The 16,016-nt window shown below is 38.3% G+C and overlaps 1 protein-coding gene across 1 annotated transcript in view; it reads left to right on the plus strand.

Annotated features, from left to right (window-relative positions):
• Nucleotides 1–693: 693 nt before the first annotated feature.
• Nucleotides 694–16,016, plus strand: part of MGC82022 (protein) — a gene marked incomplete at its 5' end in the record, with an annotated part of 118,773 nt that continues 103,450 nt past the window's right edge. The window contains 1 exon segment of the mRNA NM_001092626.1: nt 694–997. Within this exon segment, the coding sequence (NP_001086095.1) occupies nt 903–997 (95 nt within the window).

The raw sequence follows: 16,016 nt of genomic DNA on the forward strand, positions 1-16,016 counted from the left end.
AGGTGTCCTGTCAGTTGTTTTGTCACTCGGTGAGTACAGTGACCTCTAGCGGCGGGAAGTCGAAAGACAAAAACTTGCCGATTGCAGAATAGAGAATGATGCCCCAGTGCACTACTGTAGGTGCCGCTACCTAAGCCAGGACACTAAGTGAAACTGAGAATGAATGAGGAACACAAATATCTGTATCGCTTATTTATGAAGAGTAGTAAAACAAAGCTTTAATCAGCAGCGAGGTGTCCCCAAAGCACTAAGGGCACTTGGTGCGGCTGCTTTTGCGCATGTATATTTGCCACACACGTGTCCGTGCTGCCAGGTTGCTGCCGCTCGCCTCTCTGTGCTTTGTACAACTGGCAGCCGCTAACGGACAGGTCCAGCCCACAGGAAAGCCTGACGCGGCTTTGGTGCAATGCGAATCCATTGAGAAAGAGCTGCCAAACGGTTCCGCCCGGGAGTCCTCCTCACTCGCCCACTGGGCTCTCCCCACAAGCACCTGCACTCAGCCTGCCCCGACGCTGCCACCAAGCAGACACGACAGCAGCAGCCCGGGGAGCCCAGTGTGTGACTAACAGCACCACCCCCTGCTTGTCTCTGATCATACATCCATTGGGGGGGGGGAGAGGAGGAGGCAGCAGACACTGTAACGGGGAATAAAGCTCTCCTGCTCATCCTCACACTAGCCTCCTTGCTGCACAGCATCTAATAGCAGCAGCAGCTCTCTGGCCAGCGGGCGTGTGGGCACAGTGAGCAGTGGGCAGAGGAGGGGAGCCCCGGCATTCATGTGACACCGTGCGGCAGATAAGTGGACACTTGTGTTGCTGCTATTCTGGGGTTGTTAAAAGCAGGAAGTGTAACAAGGGGCAGCCTGTTCCTGCACCGGGTGCTGCTGCCGCTACTTTTTGGCCATGGCACGGGAAAACGGGGAGAAGAGCGGCGCTTGTTGGAAGAAACAGGTGGAGGACATCAAGAGGATGTTTCAGTTCAAGGAAGTCCTGGGCACGTGAGTGCAGGGAAGGGTTTAGCGGGGGAGGTGGGAATTGAGGGAAAGGCTACTATACTGGCACGGGGGGGTCTGGCATTACTTTATGAAATGTCTCTGGTACAGTCTGTGCTCTCTGTGTACACAACTTGCTGCTGTGCTACTTGCTTCTCAGGCGCTGTACCTCCTGCATTCCACCTGCACTGCCCAGCCTTGTAGCCTAACAACATCAGTGTGCCACTACTTTCTCACCTATTCACACTGCAATAGCATTTTGTCAGGTTTTCTTTCCTATTGTGACCCCCTTCTACTCCTTGCAGTGCAATCTGACCTTTCCATTCTAACCATGGAGGCATGGGACATTCTACTGATCATTTGGAGTGGAATTTGACACTGCAGCTTGGTGCATACATTTCACAATATTGATGGTTTGCCTGTAGCAGCACATTCTAACACTGGCTTAATGTTTATTTAGAAACTGCTCTAATACTGGATTTCAAACCTGGTGATTTATGACATTGTGTCCATGCAGTAAAGTGGGCTGCAATATAAGTTAAAAGATTTTCTATGTAAGTACATTATACAAAGGCATAGTGTTAGGGCCCTAGTAACTGATACTATGTTGTTCCAGGTCTCTGGTTATTCATCCTGGGGTATGTGTGAGTGTTAATGTGTGCACAATTGCCACATACTCTTTAGCTAAATGCTATGGGTATCAAAGTGCAGTTCAGCCGCTACATTACATGACACTCTTGAATGCCAACCAGTTTCTATTAACTGACACCTACAGGCTGGAAGCTGATTATCCTGTCAATAAAATCATTTCCATGCTGCATTAGGACTGTAGCCTGTGCAGAAAGTATATTGTGATAAATAGTGCTTGTACATACTCTGGCTCTCATATTGGGTATATTTTTGCCCAATCGCTGACTGTAAAGGGGAAACCGCGCCATCACCACATACACAGTGCCATTTAATTCTCAAAATAGAATGTGTGACATTTTCCACTTTCATGGTGAGGGACTTGAAAAGTATTGAGAGTAGTATGGAGATTCCCATAGCTGCTTGCTTCACACACTGCATTTTTTTCCATTGCCTGTCAAGAAGCCAATGTGAGTGTTTGGTAAGTTCAATAATTAGCTTCAGTTTACAGAACATATTACAGGGATTAATCAGTTACCATGATCTTTTTAAAATACTGCCTCTTTAATTAATTTTGTGATTTATTTACTCATAAATAGTGCTGTCTGTTGAATCTCTGAACTATCTCTGATGCTTTGAACATCAGTTAGAATCATTGCTTAGACCAGCCAGTCACAGGCCATGAACAATAGTATATTGATTGGTCAAACACATTTACTACTGCAGTTGAGCAATTATCTAATATGAGGTCAACCACATAGCAGGCGATTTGAGTTTAAAATGTATGTATGCATTTATTATATGCATGCTTCTTGGGCTAATTTAGCCTACCATTTTTAATCTCTAAATTAAGGGGTAAATGAGTCACTGACTAGAAGCTTATGTGTCCAGCAGAGCAAGCTGTAACTGCTGTTTGTGTTTGGTTTGGGATAGGAAGGAAGCTGATACAGTCAGAAGCCTTCTCCCCAATACAGTTTCCAATGCAAGATGGAAAACATTTCATAATTACTTTCAATCGTTATTGTTAGAGCCACATGAGCACTTAACATGTTGATGATTTTATCCCTTTAATCAGTGCTGTGTGAGAAAAGTCAGACGCCAAAGCACAGTTGTCTACGTTTAACTTTGATTTCTGTTGTGTTATTTTCACACAAACTTACTTGAAATAATCTATTAAGAATAACACTGGTACAGATATAGCGATTCCAAAAAGGTACACTGGCACACAGGGCAATTGAAAAAGCAGGGTTACCCCTTGCTACTTTTATTTAAGCGGACGTGCGACGTTTCGGGGTTCCTACCCCTTTCTCAAGCATACAAACAGTGACCATCGTGCAGTGTATAAAACAGGTGTGCAATTAACATAATTAGCATATTAATGACATGCTGTGTATATTCTCAAGGAACCTAATCCTTTAGCCAATGTGATTGGATTGTGAACCCATTTGATTTAAAAACCTAATAAAAGGATCCAAACAAGTGCATAATGCATGTATAAATAAATATGCATTAAAATGTCCATACTGTGGTAAATCCAGCTGGTGCTAGTGCTGTAAAAGATACTGAAAAAAAGAAACAATGTAAAAATACAAAAATTATCAAACGGATTACTTACACAATTTGCACAGTAAAACCGATACAAAAGATAAAAGATTTAAAAGATACAATGTATCTAATTACAAACCACAAACTTGCCCTACTGGAATAAATTAATCGTTACCTGTCCCTGGAGTCTACAAGAGTGTTCTCATCTGCAAAAAAATGCGAAAAATTATTAAATTTTAATTCTTCCAATTAAAAGAAAGATCAACTGCTAAGCATAACTCTGCTTCATAAAAAACATGATAAATTATATTCCTCGTTAAGTCCCCTCGGATGTCTAGATTGTAGACACCAAATCCAAAAGCATTCCCTCTGTAATAGCTTACGTTTAATATCCTGTCCAGAAAACGCCGTTACTTTCTCCAAAATTTGCCATCTTAATTGTGCCACTCTATGGCCCTGCTCGTAAAAATGTTTCGCCAATAAAGTTTCTTTTCTTGGTTTACTTGTTTCTTCCTCATTACTTTTCTTTTTTGGAAATGGAGTCGGCAAGGGTTTGTAATTTCTGAGTACGCTTTTGTGTTCATTTAATCTAACCTTCATTGGTCGGGAGGTTTGACCAACGTAGGCTAGTCCACATGGACACTTTAAACAGTAAATAACTTCTTTACTGTCACAAGAAAAACAGCCATGTATAGCATGTTTGGAACCTTTGTGGGGGTGTGTTACATAATTCCCTAGTATAATACTATTACAATGGCCACACTTTCTACACGGAAATGTGCCATTCAAATCAGGTTTAACAGGAAAAATCCCACTTTTTCTTTCTTTTTTGTTGGTTTTTACAAAGTCCCCAATGTTTTTCCCACGTTTGTAAGAGAACAGTGGTGGCTGCTGGAACAAGTGTCCATGTTTCGAATCAGAACTTAAAATACCCCAATATTTCATGATGATTCTACGACAAATTTTAGAATTATTATCATATACAGAGACATATGGTATTCTCTGCATTTTTTTTGAGGTAAAGGGTTTTTTAGCTAATAGCTCTGCCCTAGGTAAGCTTTTCACTTCCTCTCTAGCCGACTCTAGCAATGTTTTATCATATCCTTTATCCAAAAATTTTTTTAAAACCTTATTGGACTCTTTCTCATATAAGTTCACATCGGAGGTGACAAGGGAGGCTTTGGATGATTTTCTAACTTTCCTTAACTCTGTACATCCCACTATTAAGTTCACTATGGAGGTGAATCGTTCGGAAATACATTTTTTGGACGTAAATGTCACATATATTGATGGGTTGTTTGAAACCACAGTATATACTAAGCCAACTGACTGTAACAACTTGTTAAAATCTACATCCCATCACCCGCCTGGCTTGATTCAAGGCTTACCAAAAAGCCAATTTTTAAGGGTCAAACGAATCACCTCCGATGTGAACTTATATGAGAAAGAGTCCAATAAGGTTTTAAAAAAATTTTGGATAAAGGATATGATAAAACATTGCTAGAGTCGGCTAGAGAGGAAGTGAAAAGCTTACCTAGGGCAGAGCTATTAGCTAAAAAACCCTTTACCTCAAAAAAAATGCAGAGAATACCATATGTCTCTGTATATGATAATAATTCTAAAATTTGTCGTAGAATCATCATGAAATATTGGGGTATTTTAAGTTCTGATTCGAAACATGGACACTTGTTTCCAGCAGCCACCACTGTTCTCTTACAAACGTGGGAAAAACATTGGGGACTTTGTAAAAACCAACAAAAAAGAAAGAAAAAGTGGGATTTTTCCTGTTAAACCTGATTTGAATGGCACATTTCCGTGTAGAAAGTGTGGCCATTGTAATAGTATTATACTAGGGAATTATGTAACACACCCCCACAAAGGTTCCAAACATGCTATACATGGCTGTTTTTCTTGTGACAGTAAAGAAGTTATTTACTGTTTAAAGTGTCCATGTGGACTAGCCTACGTTGGTCAAACCTCCCGACCAATGAAGGTTAGATTAAATGAACACAAAAGCGTACTCAGAAATTACAAACCCTTGCCGACTCCATTTCCAAAAAAGAAAAGTAATGAGGAAGAAACAAGTAACCAAGAAAAGAAACTTTATTGGCGAAACATTTTTACGAGCAGGGCCACAGAGTGGCACAATTAAGATGGCAAATTTTGGAGAAAGTAACGGCGTTTTCTGGACAGGATATTAAACGTAAGCTATTACAGAGGGAATGCTTTTGGATTTGGTGTCTACAATCTAGACATCCGAGGGGACTTAACGAGGAATATAATTTATCATGTTTTTTATGAAGCAGAGTTATGCTTAGCAGTTGATCTTTCTTTTAATTGGAAGAATTAAAATTTAATAATTTTTCGCATTTTTTTGCAGATGAGAACACTCTTGTAGACTCCAGGGACAGGTAACGATTAATTTATTCCAGTAGGGCAAGTTTGTGGTTTGTAATTAGATACATTGTATCTTTTAAATCTTTTATCTTTTGTATCGGTTTTACTGTGCAAATTGTGTAAGTAATCCGTTTGATAATTTTTGTATTTTTACATTGTTTCTTTTTTTCAGTATCTTTTACAGCACTAGCACCAGCTGGATTTACCACAGTATGGACATTTTAATGCATATTTATTTATACATGCATTATGCACTTGTTTGGATCCTTTTATTAGGTTTTTAAATCAAATGGGTTCACAATCCAATCACATTGGCTAAAGGATTAGGTTCCTTGAGAATATACACAGCATGTCATTAATATGCTAATTATGTTAATTGCACACCTGTTTTATACACTGCACGATGGTCACTGTTTGTATGCTTGAGAAAGGGGTAGGAACCCCGAAACGTCGCACGTCCGCTTAAATAAAAGTAGCAAGGGGTAACCCTGCTTTTTCAATTGCCCTGTGTGCCAGTGTACCTTTTTGGAAGCCTTTATCGAGGGGGTTGCCGAGCCCTCTACCCTGAGCACCGGGCGTCATCGTTTACACTGAGGAGTGTGCTCTACTTCACTACCTATTTTGACAGATATAGCGATGCCATTAAATATGCATCCAGTCAGTGGACAACGCAGTACATAAACACCCTCATAGACAGAATAAGTAAGTGCATGGGTATAGAGGTGACTTTCTCTCTGCTTCTTATATCTTGGCTATAGAGTGATCATATTGTGATTTTATTGCAGTGGGCAGCTGGGTAGGGCAGGATAAACAGGGTGTCTGCATCTGCTTATTCATTTTCTTCATTCACAAGGCTTCTACACTGTGTCTACAGCTGCCACGCAAACACTGCTTTCTGGCAGCAACTGTCTGATCATGTTGAATTCTTCCATCACTTATATATTCTGCCCCTTAGGGATTGTTCAAACAGGCATTTTCTGTCAGGGGAAAACAAATTGAAAAGGAATTTTTACCTATGGTCAGGTTCAGCATTGGTTTTGCACTCTGCCTAGTGGTTTATGTCTGAAGTACACATACTGAGGGCACATAATGCAAAGTTCAAAAAAATATAATTAATATACAGAAGGTTTTAATGGGAGGGGGTTGGAATGCCTGTATGAAGAAATCCTAGAGCGGGGGTCAATAGTTTTTAATATCGGTTACAGACTTACAGTGGTTTAGTTGCTGCTAAAAAGTTGCCTGTATCAACTAGGGGCAGATTTATCAAGAGTTGAATTTTTAATTCAAATTTTTTAGTTTTTTATGGCCAAAATTGTAAAAATTGGATTCGAGTTTTTTTTTTTTAAAAAAAAATCTTTTAGATTTTTGAGATTTATCATACTCTGGCCCTCGACTATTCACCACTTAAAACCTGCCGAATTACTGTATAAGTCAATGGGAGAGGTCCAGGGATCAATTTGGTGATGTTTGCAGCCTTCCTGAAATTCTGTTTTTTTTTCAGGGAAAAGACTTTAATCGAGGTTTTATTTAGAATAAGATTAAAGTTTTCGGGTTGATCCTATCAACCGTGTTTCAAAAATTAGATTTTTATAATAGATTTCCATTGGTCGAATTTCAAGTTAAAAAAACTGACATGAATTTGAAAATCGAACCTTGATAAATGTGATGTTCACAGGTTTCTCAAAGTGTAGTAGTTTTCTAGAGTAATATATTTTGTATTTACTATTAAAAGCACACAATTATATTATTGCTGGATTCATTTTTGCAATGTACGCTGTCAGCCGTATTGATTACCGCATATGAAATGTATATTTCTGCTCGGCCTGAAAATGCTAGGTGACATGGTATTTAGTTGATCTATAACCAACAGAAGCACTGTGCCACTAGATCGTTATGTGAATCCATTAATGCTATAGGAACTAGATCTCATGTTATTCCTATATCTGCTGTATTATACAGTGGAATAATGAGCTATTGAGCTACTTCTATCACCTAGTGTATTGTACATACATATATGCCAGATCCATTTTTTTTCTTAATTTTTATAAAATGATTCTGAACACTGAATGAACTGCAATTACAAGATAAAATGTCCATCAGCATTTGAATGCATTTTCTGTTTGTTGCACTCAGGGCGTATTTTTGCTGTAAAGAATTTGCGGCCTTTGCCGTATGCATGATAATGCCCTCCCATCAGTCTGTGACATCCTTATTTCCTAGCCAGTGAAGCATACCATGTTTCTGTTTGCCTCCACTTTGCACATCACGCTGTGTATTTCTGTAATTCACTCTGACTTCACCCAATCGCCTAGAGCTGATTAATCATAAAAAAACCAGGCATGCATCGGAAGTATAGTGGATGTGGTTTTATCTTTCTCTCTCTTACAAATAGGCATGCCCTTCCTTTATTTAAACAGTTGTCATTCCTGATTAACAATAAACTATTTCTCTCACTGTGGATGGTTTTCCTTTTAATGATGTAATATAAGGGCCAAACATGCTCTTTGTTATTTTAATATAAATATACAATATTATGCCAAAAAATTTGCTTAATATAAAGACTACATCAGTAAAGAACAGTATGCATTAAGAAAAAAAAAAAACAGCTTTACTGAAGCTAGAAATGAAAATGAAACTCACAGTAGTATGAATTGTAATGTCTGGAACATTATTGCAACAGATCAAAAAAAGTAAAGTGTATAAATCACTGTACTTAGATAAATGCTTGTTTTTAAAATCTCTGAGCTATAGCAGAGTATTTTTTAATTAAAGCAGGGGTTTCCTTTGTGGTATAGAAGTATACTTGAATAGTGATAGGCGAATTTATTTGCCAGGCGCGAATTCACTGCGAATTTGTGCATTTCGCTGCAGACGAATAAATTCACAAAATTGGCGCGAAAATTCTCGGTCGTCAAAGTTTTTTTTTGACACCGGCGACAATTCCGATGCTGGCATCAATTTGGACGCCGGTGAATTTTCGTGTTTGGCAAATTTTTTCGCCCGTCCCAAATATTCACTATGATTTGGAAACTACTGAAGCCAGAGCAGTTTTCTTGCTAGGTACTGTAGCTTAGCAGACTAGCTACACCTCCCAATATCCTTAACACACTTCCTCCCAGGAATTTCTGTGGCCTCCAGAGGCTATATACCATAAAGGCACGCGAGGACCTGTACCCCGGGGTGCGCCCTAGGATGCCCTTATGGTAAATCAGATTTTTTTGCAAAGAAAAAAAAACAACCTTCCACTTCCTATGAAATCCAGTGATAGAGGTGTGTGTGGGGGGGGGGGGTTTCATACTGTGGCCCTGGTAATGTTTGACAAATAGTATAGTATATAGTAGTGATATTTTGAATTGCTTTTTTCTTTTTACCTTTTTCCTAAAAAAAAACATTGTCAGTGGAGATGGCTTTGGGCCATGTTTTATTGATGTTACATTCCCTCTAGTTAACAGAAAGTATTTGACCACATAGTAGGAGCAATTGATGGTAACAGAATGTGTGGTAACTGTATTTCCCATTACTCATCTTGCAGAAATATATGGTTTTCCTTTCTAAATTTCAAAATCTGAAACTTTGTGACAGAGACAATTTAATGACCAGAATCTGCCCCCAAATTGTATTGCATTTTTTCTCTGCAGTGTCTCCTAATGTTTCATCAGACAATAAAATATTTAAACATGTAACAATATAATAATTGTTGATATTCTGAACAATTACCACATATTGTACTTGATGCAGGCAGTTGAATGCATTTGTGTATACACAAATATGCTCTATTTAAAAAAACACAAACCCTTTTAAAAAAATGTTGGGACACTGTAAAATGTAAGTAAAAAGAGAATGGGATGATTTTCAAATCATTTAAACCCTATACCTGTACAGGTATGGGAACCATACTATTCCTGGCCATCTCCCAGGAAAGAATTTGGAATTGTAAAAATTGATTTCCTTTATCAACACCAAAGAATTGGATGGCAAATTGATCAAAAGGGAAGCAGGTTTATTGCATACACCTGCAGGGATCCTGTAGCATAGTAGCAGAATGCAATAAACCTGCTTCCCTTTTGATCAGAGTGCCGTCCTTTGGTGTTGATGTGGATTCCAGCAGTGGGGACGCTGCGGACAGAGCACCCAATAGGGAACATATGGAACAGCTATAGGGAAGGTGAGCTTTGAGCAGTCCTCTGATTGAGGTGTCAAATAAATCCTATACCTGCAGTTAACAGATAGTACGGCAACCTATCAAATGCTGAAAATGAGTAATTAGAAATGTTAGCGTTTTCTGAAATATTTATGCTCTCTTTGAATTTGATGTCAGTAACTGGAAGTGTGCACAGTGTGGCTAGGTTGAAGAGAATTATTTAGCTTTTTTTTTTAGGTAAACTGGGCAGTTTTGGAGTACCCAATGGTGCAGCCAGAAGGGGGAAGGGAGGCCATTGGATGGGGCATACGGTTCTAATCTCCTATAATTTCTTCTTTAAAGGACCAGTAACATCAAAAAAGATTTTTAAAAAAATCATTAGTATACCTAAAAAAAAACAAAACACCAAGACAAATTAAACTTTAAAATCGCAAAGTCTTTATTAAGAAATAACTCACCGAAACTCTGCTTCCGCTCCTCTTCAGAAAAGGCGCTTGATTTCTCCTCCCTGGCTATCTCCTATAAGGAAGGCAGGGAGGAGAAATTGCCCGATTGCTTTCTGAAGTGGAGCGCAAGTGGAGTTTCGTTGTTATTTCTATGGGTGTTTTTTTTAATGTATACTGCATACCTCCCAACATTTTGGAAATAAAAAGAGGGACAAAAAAGTTGGCATGAGCAGCGTAGCAATTTTTTTTGACCACGCCCATTGAATTGAATTGCCCTTTAAGCTTCTCCCAAGGGACCTGTTATCTTATATTGTTACAATTACTTGTTTGTTTATCTCAAAATTGTTACAAAAGTATCTTATATGCAGCTGCGGATATTCTGGGCTCTCTGACAAAAGCCCATTAAGTTAGAAACATTTTTTCTTTTTCTGGCTGTTCAGTGCAGAGAAAATTGGGACTTTTCCATATAAAAGAGGGACTGCTGGTTGAGCTGTCAAAAGAGGGACTGTCCCTCTGAAAACAGGACAGTTGAGAGGTATGTTACTGGTCCTTTAAATAGTCACTTAATGGCAATCCTTTGACTGGCCACCCAGCCTGACAGATGGTCTCATAAAAGGTTTGTGGCCCTTTGTTAGACAATACATCATTTATCTCCTTTTCCACAAAACAACGTATCTCTTCATGTGGCTTGTTCAAAGAAAATTCATAAAATCTTGTTTCTGACTCTGATGTTAGAAATGAATAGATGCAGTTGTGGCTACCTTGCTGATATGATATAAAAGGAGAGACACTCAAGTTTACCTTACTTAAAAAAATTTGGTCTAGCTTGTACCTGGTCTGAGAAGTATTAAAGGAGTTGTTCACCTTTCAAACACTTGTAACCCTTTTCACACCCCTTTGTCGGTGTTACACTCCACGTGTAGCGCTTAACCAATGGCACGGGATAAACCTGAGCCACTCCACAGTGGTATTGGGAGAGACTGGGTACCTGGTACTTACTAGCGCAGTGCCTCCACCTAGTGGGATCCAGGAATGCACCTGCACAGTCATAAAACACACACAGTATTTGTTAAACTGAATAACTGCTCATCTAAAATTAAATGGCCAACTAGTACAAATAGCACTCCTAACCAGGTGGCAGTAAGGGCCTTCCTATCTAACTTGCTTGCGTTAACTATCTAGCTAACTAAAGAAGGCAAAGTCCTTTAAAGTCCTTCCACAAAATAGTCTCTGTATCTTCAAGTGGTTCTTTAGGGTACTGTCCCTTTAAATAGGATACTCACTCCAAATCCTTTTTGGATGCTTTAAAGATTTTCTTCAAGTGTGTCCAGCACATTCAGACATACAGTGCGACTGTAGGGTGAGAACCTTGCCTCAGGTGGCACGGAGCAGCCAGATACATGGTGCAACAAATAGCTAGTGCAGTGCAGCCAGTAGCGTCACTAGAGGGGGGCAGGCCCTGGTGCGTGACGGGCTGCCGGGGGGGCCCTGAGGGGGTGCGGGCCCTGGCCCCCTCGCACCCCCTGCTCCCCCGGTAGTTCCGCCACTGAGTGCAGCAAGCACAATAGCCCCCCCTTCAAGCGGCAGCAGCTCCTGAAACACCCCTGCCTTAGAGGGACAAGTGCACAAAAAGACAGTCACACATAGAAAATAGAAATTAATTGGAAAAAGTTGTTATTTCTGGTGAACTATCTGAAAACAACTAGGTGTTTGAATGTGAACAATCCATTTAAAGTACAAATTCAGGTCCAAAGTCATTTCTTGATTTATATTAAAGTAAAGTCTCAACAGGGATTTGCAACTCTTGATGATTAGACTGATACTATGAGACTAAAGTTTCCCTCCCAGCTAATCTATATATTTCTGTTTGATTTTCCTGTTTTGATGTAGCCTTGGTGCTAGAAATGATATAAATATTGATATAATTTTTTTATTTATATAGCACTATTTATGCATTGTGCAGAACAGTATATTAATAGAACAAACAGGGGAAAAACATTAATAAATACAAAGAAATACATAGTACAGTTACATTTAGATTAAGAGTTAATGGGCACATTTATCAAGGGTAAAATAGTCAATTAGAATTTGAATTTTTGAGTTTAAAAATTCACACATTCGAATTTTAATCCCCTATTCAAATGTAAATTTGAATGTGAGATTTATCACTCACCATGGGAACAGTCCTAATTTGAATTTTCGCCACCTAAAACCTGCTGAGTTCACATAGAAGTCAACGGCGGAGGTCTGTTGAGCCATTTGGAGATGTTAATAGACTTCCTGACTTTCAAGTATTTTCCAGGAGTAAAATTTGATTTGTACAGGTCGGAACCATTCGATCGAATATTAGCCGTTCAAATTTTTTCTCAAATAACCTCCTAGTTAAATTGTGAGTATATTCGAGTTTTAAAAAACTCACATGAATTTGAAATTCAACCTTTGATAAATGGACTTCTATGTTTTAAAGATGGAAAAAGAGGGAGATCCCTGCCCCATAGAACTTACAATATAAGTGAATGGGTAACTTACAGACACAAATAGGAGGCTGAAAAGTTATTCTAAGGAAATATTGCACCTAAATTGACAATTCTAAGGTAGTTTCAATGCTAGAAAGATTTTCACAAAAACAATTTATGCAGCAAAACCTGGCAGACCTATATTGACCACTTCAGCTAAAGGTCATTATATCAAGCTTCTTTATGGGCAAAAGAAAATTCTACCTGGTACTGAACTGAAAAGCTATCCTACTTGTATCCAGACCTCAATAATATTGTACACCAAATGGCACAAAGCTGGAATAATATGGATTCTCAACTTCTGCTAAAACTTACTCTAATATATTTACAAGAGCTGCTGCTTGCAGAAAAAAATGTTTTATTGAACAGTCAGAGGTCACTTTTACTGTAAGGAATAAATATAGGTATTGTCTGCTGTCAATAGGTACTAGGAATTTACAAAATAGTTTCAGAAACACAGGTTCACACAGTAACTTTGTTAGGCAAACTCAGATAATGCATTGGACTGAGATTGCGAGAAAATGGACAGATTTTTTTTTTAGAAAATGGACAGAGACGTTGACAATGTTTGTGGAAACAGAACTAAGGATTAGGTGGCAGGGGATCTGCTTTAAACCAGAAGAAAACCATTAAAATGGAAAAGCACTATTTGGAAAAAGTCCTTCAGCATTTTAAGGTGTGTTAATGATACACGAGTTGTGTAGTTCCCTCCATGTAGAGCTGTCCCTGTTAATGTATTGAGTGAATTTGAATGGCATGAGATTTGAGTATGGAGGAACTATGGCACCAGATGCAATCTGAATAAATAAGCTGTTTAGATCAAAAAGTGGCTTACATACTTAGGGCCAGTATTATATTTTCCTAGAGGATCTGTGAAATTCAACAGTCCAAACACTTCTGGGCAATCAGTACCTACAATTAGACTGTATAGGCAGTAAATAGTACAAATAAATAATAGGAGTCTTACCTAAGAAAACGTGCATTACTTCTCATTTCATTTGTAGGTATTTGGGTCTGAAGCCAAGAACAATTTCTAAAGCTGACCATACACAGGACACCATTGGCCGTCTAAGTTGTCACCTTACTGCATACCTATCAACTGTCCCGTTTTTCCCAGGACAGTCACAATTTTGACAGCTTAACCCGCAGTCCCAGATTGTTACTGAAATGTCCTGACCTTCTCTTTGATCTCCTGCACTGAACAGCCAGAAAAAAGATACAAAGTTTCTAAAACTTAATTAAACAAGAAGCTTTTGGCAAATAGCCCAGAATAGGTGGCAGGTGCAATTAGATACATTTGTAACAATTTAAGATATGCAAAGAAACAATAGTAACTATTTAAGATAAGAAGGTCTCCATAGGAAAGTGTGACTTGCAGCTTAAAGGGCAATTCACTTTCATTATCAAAACTGTAACAACACCTGACCCTAAAACCCCCAGAAATGTGTTCAGACTTTCCATAACCTGCCAAATTTTGTAAAATGGATGTGGTATTTAGGGAAATGGCCATAAAGTTGCCCTGGGGCAATCAATCATATCACCTAGGTTTGGCTGACCACCTGGGTGTATAAATCAAGTAATTTTTCACTTGTTTGGTGCAAATCTTTCGCTGTATTTACAGCTTAAATTGTGTTGGATGATGAAACTTATAACAGTACATTTTAGGGAGTCTGAGCCATGGTTAGATATTTGCAGACAGAAAAATAGCACATGTTCCTTTACTTTATCCTCACATATTGTTTAATGAGTGCAGGTTTTGCAGTGGAAGATCGACAGAAATGTTAATCTTCTTATGAGTCTTACTTGGAATAGTAACCTTATTTTCTTCTGTATGTCTGCCTCATTCTTTAAATTCACCCTCATATCACATTTTGTTCAGATGTGTTTGTATTTGCATTCTAGTGAACTTTTTGTATCCTTATTGATAGTATTTTCAATGAAATAAAACAAGTGATTGGCAATTGTCTTAAAGGGGCTGTTTACCTTCAAACAACTAGATCACCAGAAATAACACCTTTTTCCAATGACTTTCTATTTTTATGTGTGACGTTTTTCTAATATTGAAGTGTAAAGTGTAGTTTTTTTTCTGAAGCAGCTCTTGGAGGGGGGGTCGCTGACCCTTTAAACTGTTATAAATTGAAACATTTAATTGATACATTTCTTATTTTTGTCCCTGCTGAGCAGAATCACTGAGTTTTATTAGGCAGCAGTTAGAATTGACACAATGGTTGTTAATACTCCTTAGATGCTGCTGACAAATGTATCAACTAAATGTTGCAAAATTGTAACCGTTCAGAATCTGCACCTGAATTACTGAGCTGCCAGACTAAAACACCGGAAACAGGAACATTCAACTTTAAACTTAGGGGCAAATTCATCAGGAGTCGAATATCGAGGGTTAATTAACCCTCGATATTCGACTGGGAATGAAAATCCTTCAACTTCGAATATTGAAGTCGAAGGATTTTGCGCAAATACTTCGATCGAACGATCAAAGGCATAATCGTTCGACCAAAAAAACTTAGCCAAGCATATGGGGACCTTCCCCATAGGCTAACATTGGGTTCGGTAGCTTTTTAGGTGGCGAACTAGGGGGTTGAAGTTTATCTTAAAGAGACAGTACTTCGACTATCGAATGGTCAAATAGTCGAACGATTTTTAGTTCGAATCCTTTGATTTGAAGTCGTAGTCGAAGGTCGAAGTAGCCCATTCGATGGTCGAAGTAGCCAAAAAAAACACTTCGAAATTCAAAGTATTTTTTCATCTATTCCTTCACTCGAAGTCAATGAATTGGCCCCTTAGATTTTGGGAAAACAGTGAAAAATAAATAATCGAAATTAATTGAAAAAAGTCATTATTTCTGGGGAGTAATCTAAAAACAACTGAATTGAAAAAAGTGTTTTGAAGGTGAACAATCACTTTAAGGTACTGTGTTTATAGCAGTATTTCAGTCTAATATAATATGAAAAATTTTCAAATTATTTACCTTCAACAACATGGTGTACCACTTCCTTTTTAAATAAAAGGAATGTGAGATAACTTATAACCCACTCCTGTAGATTGAGCTTCACACTCAAAAAAAGTTATTTTTATACTCTCAGATTTATATTTTGTTTGCCCATAGGCCATTCGTGCTGTGATGATCACTTCTGACCCCCTCCTATCCAAACTGATGTGCTGACCTAGCATTTGTGTAGCCTGTGTTAAACATAGATATAGTAAACTATAGTAAAAAAAAAAAAAAAAAAACATATCAACACATTTGTCAGACACCATAGTAACTCATGCAGGATACTTTTGTTTTTGTAATTTACAATAAGGATTTCAAAGATAGATTACCTCTCAAAAGAGAG

This window comes from Xenopus laevis, chromosome 3S, assembly GCF_017654675.1.
Source record: "Xenopus laevis strain J_2021 chromosome 3S, Xenopus_laevis_v10.1, whole genome shotgun sequence".
Lineage (NCBI taxonomy): Eukaryota > Metazoa > Chordata > Amphibia > Anura > Pipidae > Xenopus > Xenopus laevis.